Consider the following 18,385-nt stretch of genomic DNA (forward strand, 5'->3'; position numbering starts at 1 on the left):
GCCGCGTGCACCAACACCTGCTGACCCTCCTACTCCTATCAGCCCAGTTCAATATGGCCAACTGACAGGCATGATGGAGTTGTAGTCCAGCAAACAACTGTTGGTCCGCAAACGTCATTTGAGGCCAGGCCACAGAGAGAAATGATGGTTAGGCTCAGTGGCGTAGCGTGGGGGGTGCAGGGGGGGCCGGCCCAGTGGCGTAGTGCGGGTTGTCAGCACCCGGGGCAAGGCAAGTAATTTGCGCCCCCTAACCCGTGGATTTGCACCCCCTAACCCTAACCCCCAGATGTTGCGCCCGGTGCGGCCGGCCCCCCTGCACCCCCCACGCTACGCCACTGGGCCGTGGGGTGCAAATTACTGGGGTGCAAATGACTTGCCTTGCCCCGGGTGCTGACTGTTGTGACGTGGGGTTTGTGATTTCAGCTCTCTTGACATAATATGCTGGAGACAGTTCTCTAGTAACACTTCTTTATTAAAGCAACAAGACTGAAGACGGAGGAGGGGAGAGCTACATTTATAGGGACAGGGAACAAACTAGAAAGGATACATTTTGGAGAGAACAATATCAGGCAATCACAGTCCTGCCTTTTGGAGGAAACCAATAAGATCCAAATACAGCAGCTTAAATGAACCAATAGTAGCTGTACCCTCTGGAACCAAAAGGCAGTTACTTTACCCTAATGCAAATACAGACAATAATAATGCAGATATAAAATCCTTTGACTCAATACACGACACTGACAACCCACGCTACGCCACTGGTTAGGCTCTGCGCCAGTGAACTTATCTACACAGTCATTGCCGTCTCTCCTGCGCCGGCTTCCTCTGAAGCAAAGCCCCCTCGAGTACAGCGGGACTCAACTCCCCAGAAAGCGCGCACAGGATCGTGTCTCCTCAACTTGGATACTCCGATCTGCGACCCCCGTTGCCCCACCCTCTCCGCCTGCGCAGCCGGGTGAGTTGGGAAGGGAGCAGAGCCCCTCCGTTGGGTCCCATTGGGACTTACTCCGAGGTAAAAGCGCGCGAGGAGGGCGGCCTCAGCTCAGCCAGGCAGGAGAGGCCCCCGATCCGAGCGCGCGCTCGTTTGCGGAGGGGAAACCCAACACGCTGAGCCGGAGGTGAGCGGGGGGGGGGGATGCGATTGTCGCCCTCCTCGCGGTTGCTAGGCAGCCGCCAGGCATCCCTGCCAATCGGGAGCGGCTCTGCGTTGCCGGGGCAACAGCGTCTTAGAAACGCGCCTTGGCCGGCGCGCGTGCGGAATCTCGGGCGGCGGAACTTCCCAGAAGCTGGTCGGGACGCGGGGTCTCGCCGCCCCGCCGCCCCCGCTCGGGGAAAGCCAGGCACTCACCATCCCGGGAGGGGGCTTCCTTCGGCGTCATCAGGCAGGGAATCCTTTCCCGTAGTTGGAGAAGAGTCTGCAGGTACAAAATTGTGATTTGTTTTGTTTTCAACGAGTGCAGCAAGCCTGTGACTTACACAGGGGTCATGTTTCGGGGCAGCGCTGGATTTAGGGCGGTGTCCCCCGCACAGGGGCCCAAGGCGAGAGGGCGCAACATCATAATAGTAACACCCATATAAATATAGGTTTATTGTTATCTACTGAGAGGATCCTTAAAAAAGCAACTGTGCCAAAAGGAACCATTGCAAAAATAAATACTTTGGGGGAGGGGACACCAATTTTTGTCCTCGCTCGGGGCACGTATTGCCAAAGTCCACCCTTAAAGCCAATATAGCGTATCATCAAAGCACACCGACTGCAGTGGCTGGTGGGATTGCCAAAGTCCTTTTTCCTAGGACGCCTTCCCCCTTTTCAGTTTTGTTTTTATTTGCCAAGTGCGTAAAGTTGAAAGAACACAAGTTAAATGTGCAGAAGTTGCGGGCTGACTGCAGATGAAACAAGTTCAGAGAACAGGGTGGGTTTTTTTTTGTAGCAATAGGAGCAGCTGCTGTGTAAAAGAAATCCTTAGCAGCCAAATCTGTTTTCTCCCTGTGCTGCAGTTTATTTGCTCTTTCTGTCTAAGGTGCATAGAGTCTTCCTGTTTTGTATTCAGGACATCCATGGAAAGGTAGGCTTTTCTGAGAGATCATGGTAGGCCCTCCAGCCACCTTCATGGTCAAATGGAGATTTTTTTGGGTCTCCACAGCCCAAGTTCAGCATTAATTATAACTACAATGCCACATTGGCTCTGCATGCAGTTTATTAACAGCCTCACCTTATTCATAATGACTTAGAAATACCCTACTATGTTTGGTGGCCCCTACTCCAAAGGTTTCATTCATATCCTAAATAGATACAGTCCATTATTTAAGCATGTTCAGTTGGAAATAAGGGTTGAAGCAGATGTGATGTGCAGTGCAATCTTCCTATCTAAAGTGTTCTCCAGAATCTGCCTTCTAGGCATGGGTCAAGTGCAAATGTGGACGAGCCGTAAGTTTCAGCCCCCTGGAATTGCTCAAACTGCTTGTGGACTGAGATCAGTTCTGATTCAATTCCATGCCCTCATAGTCATGCCTTTTACTTTCCGCAGGAATCATGTCCAGAGTGGTTAGTGCAGCTGATTACAGTAATTTATATCCTCAATCCCATGGAATTGTGTTTAATTCAAGAGGCCTGTCGACACCTTCAACCAGATCATCAACTCGTAGCAACAGCAGCAGTGGCAGCAGCAGCACACAAACATCTTTCAAATCACTTTCAAGTAAGCATGTTTACTAAAGTTTATGTTGCAGACTCTGACAGCAGCCAAGCACTGTAAGGCAGGCTGCTAGAGATGTGGAAATTATCGAGGGCAACAGAAAGAGCAGTAGGTTTGTGCTTCGTGTTCTCTGCATTTTTCTGGCTCTTCTTAAAACGATTTAATGCATTTCTTTAAGGCAGGGAGATGTGCAAGCAAGTCTTCACACTGGAAGCTTATTTGTTTCCTTGTTGGGAAAGATGCACAAGATTGATTTTGTACAAGATGGAGTGAACAGGAAATGCAGTTGAGCTGCGCTTCCTGCTAGTCACTTGCACTTCCTGCCTCCCCCCCCCCATCCATTTCAAAGTGTCCCTTCACTTGAGTTTCTTTTCTTCATAATTAAGCTTTTTGGCCTGCTCTGAGAGAGAGCATTGTAAAAGCTGCATCAGGGTGGATGGGGGGACAGGGACAGATAACTCTGAAAGGCCTTCTCCAAAAGGATTTTTGAAGTCCCATTGTTACACAGAAGAAACACAAAGCAAGATCACTCTGGAGAATCCCTAAACAGCTTTGACTGAGATTTGGCAGGGTAAAACCTGTAGTGCAATATAATTCAAGGAAATTGGGAGATAGGTCAGGCTACTGCTGACCTCCAGTTTAGGGAGATTTCAAGGTAAGAGGGTGTTAATTGGGACTCTTTTCACACCAAGAGGAAAAGTAAAGAGGAAATAAGACCTTCAGGCCTTAAACTGGCTTTTATCATAGAAAGGCAGGATATAAATATCCAATATAAATAAATAAAATAAAGATACTTCCCAGATGCCTGGTGAAAGGGACTTCCAAAGGGAGTTTGGAAACTTATCCTCTGCGCTTCAAGCTCAAGAGTTGGGGGAGGAACGTGGAGCACTGTATTGCTCAAGGAGGATGGGTCTCTTAGCTAAATGGAGCCTTCTTGTTTAGAGGCAGTCTACTTTTGGATACTAGGTGCTAGGGACCAGCAGTAGATGAGAGCAACGGCCTTCATGTTCTCCTTAAAACTTTCTAGAGGCATCTGCTGTTTCCCTCTGCCGACAACAGAACAGTGGACATGCCCCAATCTCCCCCTGCCTGTTTGGAGTCCTGAAAGGTTCCTACTGCAGAAAAGTCAAACTTAGGTTGATAATGTAGATCTTTACATGACTTTGTGCTTGGTTTGCTGAAGGAACTATGTACCACAGGCACTATAACTTTATAATATATTTTCTAGCTGCATCAGTCAGTTCTCTCCCTGACCCCACGTTGTCTTCGGTGGATATTGAGCAGATTTTGCTTCAGAAGGCTCTTGCAAAAGAAGATGAACTCAAAAATGCATTTCAGACAGTTGACGTTGATCAAACCCTGAAAGTCACTAAGGGTGAATTTAGAAGAGTGATTGAAACATTCATTTTACCCCTGACGCAAGAACAGTTTGATGCTTTGCTGGACAAGGTGTGTAGTCTTGCGGGTGTATATAAGCTTTTTCTCAGTTATCAAAGGGCCTAACTGCATGTTGCATTAACTGTATCATTAGGCATAATTAGCAACCACAGCATTGTTTTTTTTTAAATTAATTGCCATATGTGAGTTAGGAGCAATTGTGATTGTAAAAATCTCCCACTTTTACATCAGTTAGAATTAGTAATAAACCTATTGGTGCCAGTGTGAGTTTCTCAGAGTCTCAGCTGGGAAAGAGGGCTTAAATCTCTCCCTTCGGATGTGAGGGCGATCTGGCTGCGACATCTGTCACCCCATTGATCGCCAGGGTTGATTCGGCTGATCTGGCTGGCTAGGCGGGTGTCCCCTTCCTCCCTCACCGCTCCATGTGCGTCCCTCCCGAAGCTGCGCGCTCGGTGGAGGAGGACGACCATCCCGGGTGGAGGGAGTGTGCCGTTCTTCGGTCGGGGGTGTGCGATGGCTGCGCTCCCCTGCTAGAACCTCCAAACAAGCTCAAGGAATGTCACAAATCTCTCCCTTTAAGAATGGCAGATGAAGATGATGGATTTTTCGGAACTAGCTGACCTAACTGGAAGAGTCCGCGACCAGAAACAGGAGGAGTATCAGGAAGAGTGGAATAAATTTAATGATGATTTAGTTAAATTTGCTAAGTTAAACTAACTGAAAACAGCTTGCAGATACTTAATGGGCTTAGGATTTTATTTATGTTAAGTGATGAATTAATATGTTTAATTCCATAACATCTAAGGTTGTTAATGTTTAAGTTAAATTTCATAAAAATTGGGATTTGGAAAACCGTTAAAAGGACATGCAATGCAATTCAAGGGGAAGCGGGGAAGTCACTTAACAAAGTTAATAACTGTAATTTTCAATAAGGTTATGATTTTTGTTTGTTTATTTTGTGTGTTTGTTTGTTTATACTATTGTGAAAACTAATAACATTTTTTGGGGGAAATAAATCTCTCCCTATGGTGTCAATCACACAGGCAGGTACTTAGCTTTTCTCCTGTTGGCAAACAAGCCATGATCTAGCTAGGCATGTCATCTGAACTCAGGGACAAGCCAATAACAAACTCTCTCTACATGCTGTTTTCTCTCTCTGCACACTGAGGTTTTAAAATTGTTGTTATTGAAAAAGAGACTCCAGACATATAACTCTCTACCTTCAGCAGGAAATAGTGTAGTCCAGGAAAAGCATTCCCACTTGGATTCTGTTGTGTGTATAAATTTGCTGTGAGTCACAGGCCCAATGGAATTACAAGTTTTCTTGTAAAACATTCTAGCTGTTATGATACTTCCCAATATTAAACGGAAGCAATATGTCAGTAAGAAGCATGGCAAGAAGCAGTCCACTGAAAAGCTTTCTTGAGTGTGTGGTTTTACAGAAAGGTGGAATATAAATTATAATAAATAATATTACCGGTGAGCAATTAGAATAACAAATATTTTTTTGAGAGAGCTGTGGGCTGTTTGAAAGCTCATAACACATTTGTTGGGAAATGAAAGAATGCAAACAGATCTAAACAAAGAAGATTAACTATTTAATTAAATGTTACCTTAATGGAACAATAAGGGAGAAGGCAACATGATGAAAAACAACCGCCACAGAATACCATTCACGTTAAGTTTCTTTGTATTGAAACAGATTCCGGGCTGTACCAAAGTTGCTGTACCTTATCTTGAGTTCTTGTCGAAGTTTGCCAGACCGGTTAACCACCTCCAAAGGACGTAAGAACTTTTGTTGATTTGAACTAAATTGAACTGTGAAGTTCTGAGATTGGTAGAAGTAGTAAAGCCAAACTTCAGGCAGGCCTACACGTCACCAAGAACATGGTGTTGTCAGCGAAAAAGGCAGACCCTTCTCCAACTCCCTTCTCCCTCTCAATATCTTATAGTTCAACTTTCCCGGCAATGTCTGGGAAATTTCTGGACTGAGAATACTCTGCATCAGTATTCACAGTACTTACAGTACTGACCAGGGGGCATACAGGGAGCCTGCAAGCAGAATGGTGGTGTAACGTTGCTCTCTTCAGAGGCATACATAAAAACAGCCTTGCTGCATAGGACCCAAAGTCCACCTAGTCCAGAATTCTGGTTAGCCAGATACTGTCTCACAAGCAGGGCACAAGAACAGCGCAGTCTTTAGCATATGCGCCGCCATGGTGCAAAGATCCGCCAAGCGCCCCCAAATTTAGTTTAGCCCCCAAATTAATTTATACTGTATTATGCTTATGTCAAACACCACGGTTATGTATGCCTTTATCTCTTGTTTATGAAAGAAGGGAGGAAAAAGAAATTTATTTGCTCATTTATTTACAATACACTTATACTTAAGTATACAACACCAGCACACTTACTTATAAGTATTGTTTAGGCACCTGCTTAGGAGAAACATCAGTCGTGTCAAAGATGCCTTTGACCCTTCTGCTGCATAGCAGCACAGCTTAATACAATACAGTGGTACCTCCAGTTACAAACTTAATTCGTTCCGGAGGTCTGTTCTTAACCCAAAACCGTTCTTAACATGAGGTGCGCTTTCGCTAATGGGGTCTGCCATGCTGCCAGCGCATGACTTCCGCTCGCATCCCGGGACAAAGTTTGCAACCAGGAGCATCTACTTCCAGGTTAGCGGAGCTGGTTACCTGAAGCGTTCGTAAGGAGGACAGTACGTAACCCCAGGTTCCACTGTATGTAACATAATATTTTGATGTAAGAGTTAATTTTGCAAGCACGGCGCCATTGAGAATGACAGGTGCCATCGTTGAGTCAAGTGCCACTGTTGTGAATGACAAGCGCTGCCGCTGGCGTGGCGCGTCTTTGCTAAATGAGCACACAAAGTCGAAAGTAGGCATACATTTTGGTAATACCTAGGTATATATGTATTTTGTTCTTCTAGCTTGATCAAAATTATTTATTATTTCATAACAGGTAGATAGTTAAGAGCTTAGGCAACTTCAGCGACGGGCGCCTGGCGCCCCCCAAAATTCGGTGCCCGGGTGCCCTGCACCCCTTGCACCCTTGGGTAAATATGGCCCTGCACAAGAATGAGGCTCCTTCCTTGTTTGCTCCTAGCAGATGATATCAAAGAGGCCTGTTTCCTCTGAGCACTGATGCTTCCTTTAAGCTACCCTAGCTAATAGCCAGCATTAGACCTACCTTTTGATAGGTTTGACTTACCCAGCTTTAAAGCCATGTGTGACATGGTTTACACATTCAGCAGCAGAAGATTGTCAAGTTGTGCACTGGTGGAATAGACTGTACTATTAGACTGCAGGTGGGGAATCAGATTTTTAAGATACTAATGAAAGTTTTCCTTATTCCATCAACTCTATGAAAACTCAATGGAGTTTCCTCTCACTCAACTGTAATGTGGCAGCAGGCTGTCTCTGTGGTCGACAGCATGTGTGGGGCTCATTCCACCAGCTCTGCTGAGAGGGCAGCTCCATCACATGTGTCCCGGCCCTGAACTGCCTTCACTGCAGCTAGTCTTTATGATAATTACTATTTGGTGCCTGAGCTTGCTTTTTTCCTCTTCCTTCTCTGTCCTCTTTTCTTTTTGTGCTGTGTCTTCTTGGTGGTCAAGGACTGTCTAGGTTTTAACTGATACTATATAAGCTGGCCTGGGAGCCTTTTTGGAAGAATAAAGGGGTGCAAATGCTCTAAATAAATATACCCTGTGAGTAGAAACTAACTCCCCCCTGCTCCCTGTTGTGCTCTTTTGGATTAAAATAGTTAAAGAGGATTTAAAAAAAAATGCGCAGGCCTGCACATCTGGGGGTTGAGAATTTAAACATGGGACCTTCCCCTTACGCTCTGAAGTGGTACAGTCCTCTAACACCTAATTCTGCTGCTTGCAAGCTACTGGCCAACACGGATGGGTAATAGTGATTGCACTTTAATTATAGCCACTCCAGGGACAGTGTGCCATGGCAATGCACCTTGGCCATCCCATCTTTCCTGCAAAATGGTCTTGGTTATGGGATGCAGCTGGCCACTTCCGCCTATACCGCAGTTATTTTGTCAGCATAGCCAGAACAAACAACTGGCCTTAAGGAGAGTGCTGCAGAGGAGAGATTATCTTCAACAAGAGGCATCTCTTAAGTTTTATGGGATTGGTCCCTTTAGAGCACTGCAGTGGTATCTGTGTTATAGCATGTTCTCCCTTAGACATGGAAGAGCAGGGGGCAGGGAAATCTATTCATTCCCTTTTCCTAGACTTGATCCCAGATGGCTTCAGAGCTCGCTGATGCTACTCCTAAGGAAAACATTGCACCTCTTTATCCGTCTGCCTGATGATTGCATTGCGCACAGAACATCTGGGCTGGGCAAGGTAGAACCGACTCACAAAGGACTTTAAAAAAATACTAGCCACAGAGTTGTCACAAAGCTGCAATGTAAGGCCACTCAAGGCCGGAAGGAAGGTCTTAGCAGCCTGGATGTGGCGAGCACACCTTACATTTCTTAAGCCACAGAGCTGATGCAGGAGTTTGGCCCACCGTTTGGCTTGACAAGCGCACATATATTTTTAAGTGCTCTGGAAACTGAATGATGGCAGTATGTGAGGACCCGAACTTACAGTAGCAGCCCAATAGATTGAGGGTTGTGCACCAGCACACAGATCTCTGTAATACAGAGAAATTCAGGGAGACTGGCCCAGGAAATTACACTCCTAGGCGCCTTGACATTCTCAAAATTCTCTAGTTTGAGTGGAGATCTAGATCAGTCTGTAAGGAGAACTCTGCAGTTCTTTGTATGCAGAAGCTGTCATACGGACAGAGACACCTGAAAACTTTTGTGATCTGTTTTTTATTTTAAGTTTCCAGAAGGATAGGCATGTTAGCTTTCTAAAATAATGTATATTTTTGCATTAAATTTTTTTACCAAAGTATGAGTATTTAAAATGTGTGATATAAATTCCATTCTCTCCCACCCCCCCAAAAAATATTCCATGCGTACATGTTAGTTTGTGGTACCAAGAACAACAAAGATTTCTGTATCACTATAAAATACTAGCCTTTTTATGATGACATAAGCCTTTCAGATTCAAAGGAGTAGCCATAGTTATACCCTGATCTACCACTGGAGGGTGATACAGCTGCTGTTTTTTCTGAGACAAGATTTTAGAAAGTGAGTTTAGGACTACTTTCTGACTTGAGTTACAGCCTATGGCCTTTTTGAAAACCAAATTATCTTGGGCTGCAGAGCATTATGTGCTTAGATAGCACCATATAAATAAGTTTTTGGCAGATAAAATCACTCAGATTCAAAGGGAGGAAGACTCCACCATGAGATGGAAGAGTGACAGAACTTTATCCATTCAGGTTGTCTGCAATCATTTTCAACCTGCTCCCTCCAAGGATGTGAACAGGGTGCCTGGACGAGTCAAAGAGACCACCTGTTTCCTTGATCCTTGCCTATCCTGGCTTATAAATGTGAGCCAGGCAGGGCTGGGCAATAGGTTTTTGTGGGTTGGTGAATACGGTACTTCCCTCTGTGAGAGAGTCTTCCTGGACCCACTTAAAGAAGCAGTTATTAGGAAATCAGGAATTTAGGTTACAGTGCTACCTCGGGTTACAGATACTTCAGGTTACAGACTCTGCTAACCCAGAAATAGTTCCTCGGGTTAAGAACTTTGCTTCAGGATGGGAACAGAAATCGTGCTCTGGCGGCACGGCAGCAGTGGGAGGCCCCATTAGCTAAAGTGGTACCTCAGGTTAAGAACAGTTTCAGGTTAAGAACAGACCTCCAGAACGAATTAAGTACATAACCAGAGGTACCACTGTGTTAGTTGATCAGGAAAATGTGATGGGTGGAAAAGGTTAAAAACCCCATCGCTTGTTCTCTTGGCTTTTGGGTGACGGGATACCACATCTCTGTTCCCCTTTGCCACAAGCATCAGTTGTGGGGAAGGCATAGAAGGAAGGCTGCAAGTTAATTTCCTGGTGCTTGTCTAGCTTGGCTCTCAGCTAATTGAATGCTGGTCAGAGCTTCAATTCTGCTCTTCATCAGCTCCATTGATCACTACGGCTGCCACTTCCTCCTTCATCTTCCTCTTATAAGCACCCAAAATCTCACTCCAAACTTTGGATGTTGCTGCATTTGGGGAGTGGGACCACATGCCGTTCCCTCTGATATGACTGCATCTTAGATGTCCCTGAGCCAAAACCCACTTTTCTTCTAATTGGTGGTAACGCAAAAAGGATGCTATAGTTTTGGGGTTATATCGGGTTTCTTGGCTTTCACGCCACATCTCCGTGGACCACATCATGTGGCCTTCTCCCCTCTCTGCCTCATTTTCTTTCTGCGGCTGATCCTTCAAAGATCCTTCGCTGCTTGCTCATTGCCCCAACATGTCAACACTGGCGGCAGTGCTGGTGCCAGGCTATTTTGAGCCCTGGGCAAGGCTAACTACTTGGACCCCCAATTGCTAACTTAAGTTTTCAAAAAGAGATGTGTTGTAGGGAAAATGAAAGGCAAAAAACCTTGGAACTACTGCATTTATTTTAAATGGCCAGCCTACGTAATACAACAAACCTTGATTATCTTTCTGAAATACAAAAGAAAATGTTTTAGCACACAGCTCATTTTGGATAATCTTGTGAATTCTGATGCTAAAATTTCAGTCTCTTGAAAGTTTCAATTTCAGGCACATCAAAATCTCACTTTGCCTTCCTTTTCCTTTGCAAACGTTGTCCCCAATTCCTTCAGGTCAAGCCCTGATGCTTGGGCATGTTCAACTGATAATAGTTGCCAAGCCAACTAGTCTCCTTAGAGCAGCAGAAACATTCATCACATTATCCAGGAGTTTTTGTTGTAGTGTGAAGAGAAGTCCTCCTTGTGGCGTCATAGACTTTCTGCCCCTCATGCATGGTGGCGGGAGGTGGGGTTAAGATTGCAGGTGTCCATTTTAAAGGAAAGGGTGACATGTACCAGAGCATGTTTCTCCACCCTCACTACACCCCTCCCCTTAATGCATATTCTCTCCCCCACTTAGCGGTTTGTTAGCAGGGAGGGAAAAGGCGGTGAGGGAACGGGAGAGCCCTGCAAAGGCTGAGAGGCAGAAAGAGCAGAAGCCAACGCTGCTCTCCGTTTTGCAAGAATCTATTTTTTAAAAAAATATTTTTATTAAGATTTTTAAACATAAATGCAAATATAATGAACAATATAACATATATCATAACATATTTTCTTCACTTCTTTAGACTTCCTCACGTCTCCCGCTCCCACTTGCATCATTGTCAGTTCTTGCCCGCAATTTACCATCTTGTTTACATTCTTATGTCCCATTCATTTAAAATATAATCTAATATTTCTCCCAAAGGTTTATGATTTTTCCTCAATCTCACTTAGCATCCTAGTTGCATCTAATTTAGTGGTAGTCAATTATTTATGATCTAGCCTCCATCTTAACATTCAACCAAATTACAATGCTTTCTTAAATAAATCTTAAATTTCTTCCAATCTTCTTCAACCTTCTCTTCTCCCAGGTCTCGGATTCTGCCGGTCATCTCAGCTAATTCCATATAGTCTATCAGTTGCATCTGCCACTATTCCAGTGTGGGTAGATCTTGAGTTTTCCAGTGCTTAGCGATGAGTATCCTTGCTGCCGTTGTTGCATACATAAAAAATGTTCGGTCCTTCTTTAACACCTTCTGGCCGACAATACCCAAAAGGAAGGCCTCTGGTTTCTTAGTAAAGGTATACCTAAATACCTTTTTCAGCTCATTATATATCATTTCCCAGAAGGCCTTCACTCTAGGGCAGGTCCACCAGAGGTGAAAGAATGTTCCATCATTTTCTTTACATTTCCAACATTTGTTATCAGACAAATGGTATATTTTGGCAAGTTTAACTGGGGTCATGTACCATCTATATATCATTTTCATTACATTTTCCTTCAAAGCATTACATGCAGTGAAGTTCAGCCCGTTGGTCCACAACCTTTCCCAGTCCTCAAACATGATATTATGCCCAATGTCCTGTGCCCACTTTATCATAGCCGATTTAACCATTTCATCTTGTGTATTCCATTTTAACAGCAAGTTATACATTCTTGAAAGTACCTTAGTCTTAGGTTCTAACAGTTCTGTTTCCAATTTCGATTTTTCCACCTGGAACCCTAACTTTTTGTCATTTTTAAAAACTTCTTTAATCTGAGCGTAATGTAACCAGTCTCGCACTTTGTCCTTCATTTTCTCCAAACTCTGCAATTTCCAATTGTCTCCATCTTTTTCTAATATTTCCCAATATTTTGGCCATTTGGCCTCCATATTGGGTCTTTTTCGGGCCTTAGCTTCCAGCGGTGAAAGCCACCTTGGAGTTTTATTTTCCAATAAGTCTTTATATTTTGTCCAGACATTAAACACTGCTTTTCTGACAATATGGTTCTTAAAGGCCTTATTGATCTTAACCTTGTCATACCACAAGTATGCATGCCAACCAAAAGCATTGTTAAAACCTTCCAGATCCAGAACGTCAGTGTCCTCAAGAAGTAGCCAGTCTTTTAGCCAGCAGAAAGCTGCGGCCTCATAGTACAGCTTTAGGTCTGGCAGGGCAAAGCCCCCTCTTTCTTTCGCATCAGTTAATATCTTAAACTTAATTCTGGGCTTTTTGCCCTGCCAGACAAACTTAGAGATGTCTCTCTGCCACTTCCGGAAGCACTCCGTCTTGTCCACAATCTGTAGTGTTTGGAACAAAAACAACATTTTTGGCAATACATTCATCTTGATAGCAGCAATTCGGCCTAGCAAAGAAAGTTTCAATTTTGTCCAACTATCTAAGTCTCTCTTAATTTCTGACCAACATTTTTCATAATTATCCTTAAATAGACTCAGATTTTTTGCTGTTATATTTACCCCTAGGTACTTTACTTTTTTAACCACATTTAATTCTGTCTCTCTCTGAAACCGTTCTGACTCTGTATTTGTCAATTTTTTTTCCAATACCTTAGTTTTCTGTTTGTTTAATTTAAATCCCGCCACCCGACCAAAATCTTGAATCAATTGTAATACTCTTTTCGTACTAGATTCTGGCTCCTGCAGGGTCAAAACTAGGTCATCTGCAAAAGCTTTAAGTTTATATTGTTTCGCTCCGACCTGAATTCCTTCCACCAACCGATCCCCTCTAATCATATTCAGGAGCACCTCCAGAACCGAAAGAAATAACAAAGGGGAAATAGGGCAGCCTTGTCGTGTTCCTTTTTCGATTTTAAACTCTTCTGTAACCACATTGTTGACTATCAATTTAGCCTTTTGTTCTGAATATATTGCATCAATCCCATTCTCAAAGCCCCGTCCCACTCCCATTTCTTTTAAATTTCCCTTCATAAATTTCCAGGAGATATTGTCGAAGGCCTTCTCCGCATCTTAAAAATTAACACTGCTTTTGTGTTTATATCTGTTTGCAAAAGTTCCAAGATGTCAATAATGTTCCTTGTATTAGCAAACAAATGTCTACCTGGGAGAAAGCCTGCCTGGTCCTTGTGAATTACTTCATTTAAAACTTTTTAAAGTCTACTTGCCAAAATGTCTGTAAATATTTTGTAATCCACATTTAAAAGAGAGATGGGACGATAGTTCTTAAGTTGTGTCTTTTCAGCTTCCGATTTTGGTATCAATGTGATAAAGGCTTCCTTCCACGATTCCGGCGCCCTCTTCCCCTCCATAATTTCATTGCTGACCTCCATCAGTGGTTGTATCAAATAGTCTTTTAATGTCTTATAATACTTGGAGGTCAGCCCATCTGGCCCTGGAGATTTGCCCAATTGCATGTTCTGAATGGCTTGTTCAATCTCTTGTCGTGTTATTTTGCAGTTCAGGATTGATCTATTTTCTTGTGACAGTTTTGGTAGCCCATTTTTTTCCAGAAATTGTTTAATCTCAACCTCATCTTGCGGTCCTTGAGTATATAATTTTTTGAAGTATCTCTGGAAGCACTTTCTAATATCCACAGGGTTCTGAATGTTTCTTCCTTCAATCTCTAAATTTGTAACTGTATTTAGTTTTTGTCTCCTCTTCAACTGCCAAGCTAGCAGTTTTCCACATTTATTCGCCGATTCAAAAGTTTTTTGTTTCATTAATTTAATCTTCCACTCTATTTCCTGATTTATCAATTTAGAATACTGTGCTTGATGAAGTTTAATTTCTTTCAGAATCGGCTGTGACTTCGGATTTGATCTTAACTTCTTCTCTAATTCTTTAATTTTCTCCAAGATTTTGTCTTTCCTCTCATTTTGTGTCCTTTTCTTTACAGCATTCTGTTGAATCAAGAACCCCCTCATCACAGCCTTGCTTGCGTCCCAGATGATTCTTTTTTCCACCGTAGTGTTCAAATTTATCTCAAAATAGTCTTTCAAAACTTTTTGGGCCTTCTTAGTGATCTCCTGATCTCTGAACAAATTGTCATTCATCTTCCATCTAAAGGAGCCGGTTGGTAGTAGTGTCATGTCCATCTTTACTGCATTATGGTCGGAGCAGGTCTTTGGGCAGATTTCCACCTTTCTGACCTTAGGTGCCAGACCTCTAGATATCCATATTTGGTCGATTCTTGTCCAAGTCAGCTGGGCTTCAGAGAAGAATGTTCCCTCTCTTCCCAAGGGGTTCTTCGTTCTCCAAATGTCAATCAAGTCCATATTGTCAGTCATTTCGAAAAAGGTCTTTGGTAGTCTGCCATCTTTTGTAACATTTTGGTTTTGTGACTTACCCATGTTAGTTGATACGACCCCATTCATATCTCCCATCGTGATGATGTTATCGTAGTCCAGATGATCCAGCATAGTCTCATGCAACTTCTTATAAAATTCTGATTTCCCCTTGTTTGGTGCATAAATTCCTAATATCAAGATCTTCTCTCCTTGATGTTGTATCTCAATTGCTAAAATTCTTCCATGTTCATCTTTAAATAGAAGTTTAGGTGACAGGCTCTCTTTTGCATATATCACCGTTTTGCAACAATCTAAGGATGCTCTGAAATACTTGGGGTGGGAGAGATATAGAAGACAGCAGAGCACACATGTCTTCCTTATTTCTGCCACGAATAGTTATAAAAGGGAGAGAGTCCTTGAGATTGTTGGTTGGTGACAAGGGGGTCTGTGGGCAGCTTTTTCCAAACATGCAACATGACACTGGACCCAAGAAACAAACAAGATGGCAGTGTGGTCGGGTTACTGCCGGGTGTGAGATCAGTTAACAGCCACTAGTGGGGGCTGCAGTGCACAAATAGTGCATAAAACGGAGCCTTTTTGGGGTGCAGAAAGGCCCTGAATATCTTGCTCTTTGGGGGAGTATGGTGGGCATTGCTGATCTGCAACATTGTTCATGGTAATTTCATTTACCTTTACTTTTTTAGGTGGAGTAGTGCTGAAGATTCGCGGTCGAGGACGTTGAGTCAGCTAGAATGCCTCTTACGGGAGAAGGTATTGCACAGCAAGTAGCACTCAGTCATTTCCCCTGCCCTTGATAGCCAGCCATTACCTGTGGTCACCGCTGAGCTCTCCAGATCTCTCATGTGTACAGAAAACTCAGGAGAAAAGGAGAGTCACCCACCTCTCGTTTTGTGCTGAGTTTCGGAAACAGGGAGACTGTCTCGTTGCTTCTGATTTCCCCCAGTGAGGAGCCAACTCTGCCCCTTTGCATCCTTGTGCCAGCTTGGAAGACACTTGGACCCTTGCTCCTTCCTGGGTTTGGATTTAATGCCAGAGAACGTGGGGCCAGGAAGGCAGTCTGTGTCTGTTTCCACTCTTTGCCCCCCATGAAATGCATTGAGCGCTTGAGGAAAGAGGTCTTCTCAGTGTTGTGCCGGACATCCAGGAACAAGCAGTCTCCAGGAAAAGATTTATGGCTGCCCCAACATTTGTGGGTACATTTGTGTACCCCAACACTGGGCTTTACTCACCTATGAAACACATTTTGTCCACCAAAGGCAAATCACACTGGCATAACTCTCCAGGCTTAATAATTAGGCAGGAGGTTTTTGCAGAGTACTTGCAGATTTGCAAGTACAGCTGCGGCATAGCAAGATGGAGCAGCCTTCTTTGCCAAGACGCAGCCTCTCTGGCACAAGAGCTGTGTGCGCCATCTCACCCACATGTATCTATATCAGATCCAGGTGCCAGCATCTTTCTCTCATGAAGGGTGTCTGTATCTGTCATCCTAGACGGTGTGAGACATTAGCATATCACAGAGCTGTCGGGACAGATTGCATCCAAGACTGTCATTCATTCCTCACTACAGTAAACCCTATCAGTCATCGCTCAAATATAGTTCCTATGGCTGCCATTGCTTTTCTTCTTCTTCTTCTTCTTCTTCATCATCATCATCATCATCATATATTCATGCAGCTAACAGGAGAGTAACATTTCCATTTCCCCATGACAAATGAAACAGCCAAGCTATCTTTCTGTTGCAACATTTATGAACAGAAAATATCCCCCATGGCCCCAATTAAGCTTCCAGAAAATTTAATGTATAAGAGCTTGTGTTTATTTATTTATTTATTTATTTGATTAAGGACGATCTAAGATTAAGCTTATATCTATCTATCTATCATCTATCTATCTATCTATCTATCTATCTATCTATCTATCTATATCTATCATCTATCTGTAGTTTAATACAGGATCTTTTGCAGTTTTAGCATCCTTAAATTGAAAAAAAGGATTAATCCACAAAGTCAAGGAGATGATGCACAGATTTGGACGATCCTGCAGTTGCAAATATCACCTTGAATATCTCTGGCGGGGGGAGTATTTGCCTTGTCAATGTACAGATGCTCACCAGCCCATCAGATAGATATGTATGTCACTCTTTTAGACTGCAGGTAGAACAGCACAATGAAGGGATGCAGAAGTTGCATCTTCTGTGCTAAACTTGTCTCCAGGAATTCTCCAGCTGGGGGACTGAATGAATGGATGCTCTTAAACCCCTTTCAAATCCCAGCTTCAAGACTAGAACAGCAGTCCATCTATTAGAGTTTCCTTTATAAGCAGCTTGGGACAGATCCCTCGTGTGGGGGATCCCTCAGAAACCTCTTGATCCCTCAGATCCCTCAGAAACCTCTTGAGGGGACAGGCATGAAGAGACTGGTTACTGTACCATGAAACATTTCACAGTTCATCTGAATTGGGCCTCTATTCCTTCACAATGCTGTACCCTCAACCCTAAAAACGTCCTCTGCATGTAGGTGCCAACTTACGCTTTCTATTAAGGCATTGCAGATACCACTCCAAACAGGAATGGTTATTTTTTTTTCTACAGCAAGTACAGAAAAGAGGGACTGGCCCTGTGGGTGGGATGGTGAAAAAGTTCCATAAGGTGGGAAAAGTTCCATAAAGACAGAATGGTTGAAAGTCCTCTACTTTTTCATCCATTTGATGCTCTCCTGCTCACCCACCGCGCAGAGAGTGCAGCCACCAACAGTAAAATATCAACTACTATTTAACTTCATCTAGATTGTGTCCCTTATTTTTTTAGGAATTTCCTTCATGGTTTGCCATGTCAGAACCTCTACCCATCCCTCACCCAACAAGGTCTTGTCTACCAACAAGGCGTTTGATATCCCTCCCTCTCTTTTTGCCATGTTAGACACACTTAAAACCCAATACATTTAGTAATATTTATTTATTAGACTTCTATGCTGCCCTTCTAAGGATCACAGCATAAAAACATAATAAATTGTTTAATTAGCCAAAGGCCTGGGAGAAGAAGAATGTTTTTGCCTGGCGCCTAAAGATATGTGATGATGGCGCCCCCAAATATGTGATGGAGCACGCCCCAAATGGGGAGCAAACTGCAGAAAAGGCTCATTCTCATGTTGGCATCCTCTGGACTTCTCACAAAGGATGGGCATGAAGAAGGGCCTCAGGTGATGATTGCATGGTCATATGTGGAGAGTGTTGGGATACTGCCAGGGAGATAAAGCCCATCATGGCCCCCACGTCGCCTCCGGACGATCCATCGATCTCCCGTAGATACAGTATCAGCAATTAGCGACACGAGCTCCAGAAAATAGCTTGCCACATTCCAGAGCTGATGCACGCTCTATCAGCAGAATTCACACAGCGAAAGATGCACAGCAGGAGAGCATTATTTAGAAGTTTATTCAGGGTTGGTCAGAACAAAGAAAATACATGACTGCCTGCTTGCTTGTTCAGGCACAGAGAGAGAGACAACAGCTCTATCAAAACAGAAACATCCTGTGAACAGGAAATACGCAGGCTGTGACACAAACATCCTGCT

General features: G+C 43.6%; 1 protein-coding gene across 3 annotated transcripts in view; it reads left to right on the forward strand.

Annotated features, from left to right (window-relative positions):
* Positions 1–1,094: 1,094 nt before the first annotated feature.
* The window catches only part of EFCAB6 (EF-hand calcium binding domain 6), a 107,726-nt gene continuing 90,435 nt past the window's right edge, over positions 1,095–18,385 (forward strand). For all 3 annotated transcript variants that reach the window (XR_014564189.1, XM_083738715.1, XM_083738716.1), the window contains exons 1-5: positions 1,095–1,421; positions 2,529–2,699; positions 3,925–4,145; positions 5,797–5,879; positions 15,498–15,564. Coding sequence is in view for 2 of the 3 variants with exons in the window: in XM_083738715.1 (XP_083594841.1) it covers positions 1,136–1,421; positions 2,529–2,699; positions 3,925–4,145; positions 5,797–5,879; positions 15,498–15,564 (828 nt within the window). In the remaining variant the exon portion in view is untranslated. The remainder of the gene's footprint in view (positions 1,422–2,528; positions 2,700–3,924; positions 4,146–5,796; positions 5,880–15,497; positions 15,565–18,385) is intronic.

Source organism: Podarcis gaigeae (assembly GCF_964106915.1).
Source record: "Podarcis gaigeae genome assembly, chromosome: 5".
Taxonomy (NCBI): Eukaryota; Metazoa; Chordata; class Lepidosauria; order Squamata; family Lacertidae; genus Podarcis; species Podarcis gaigeae.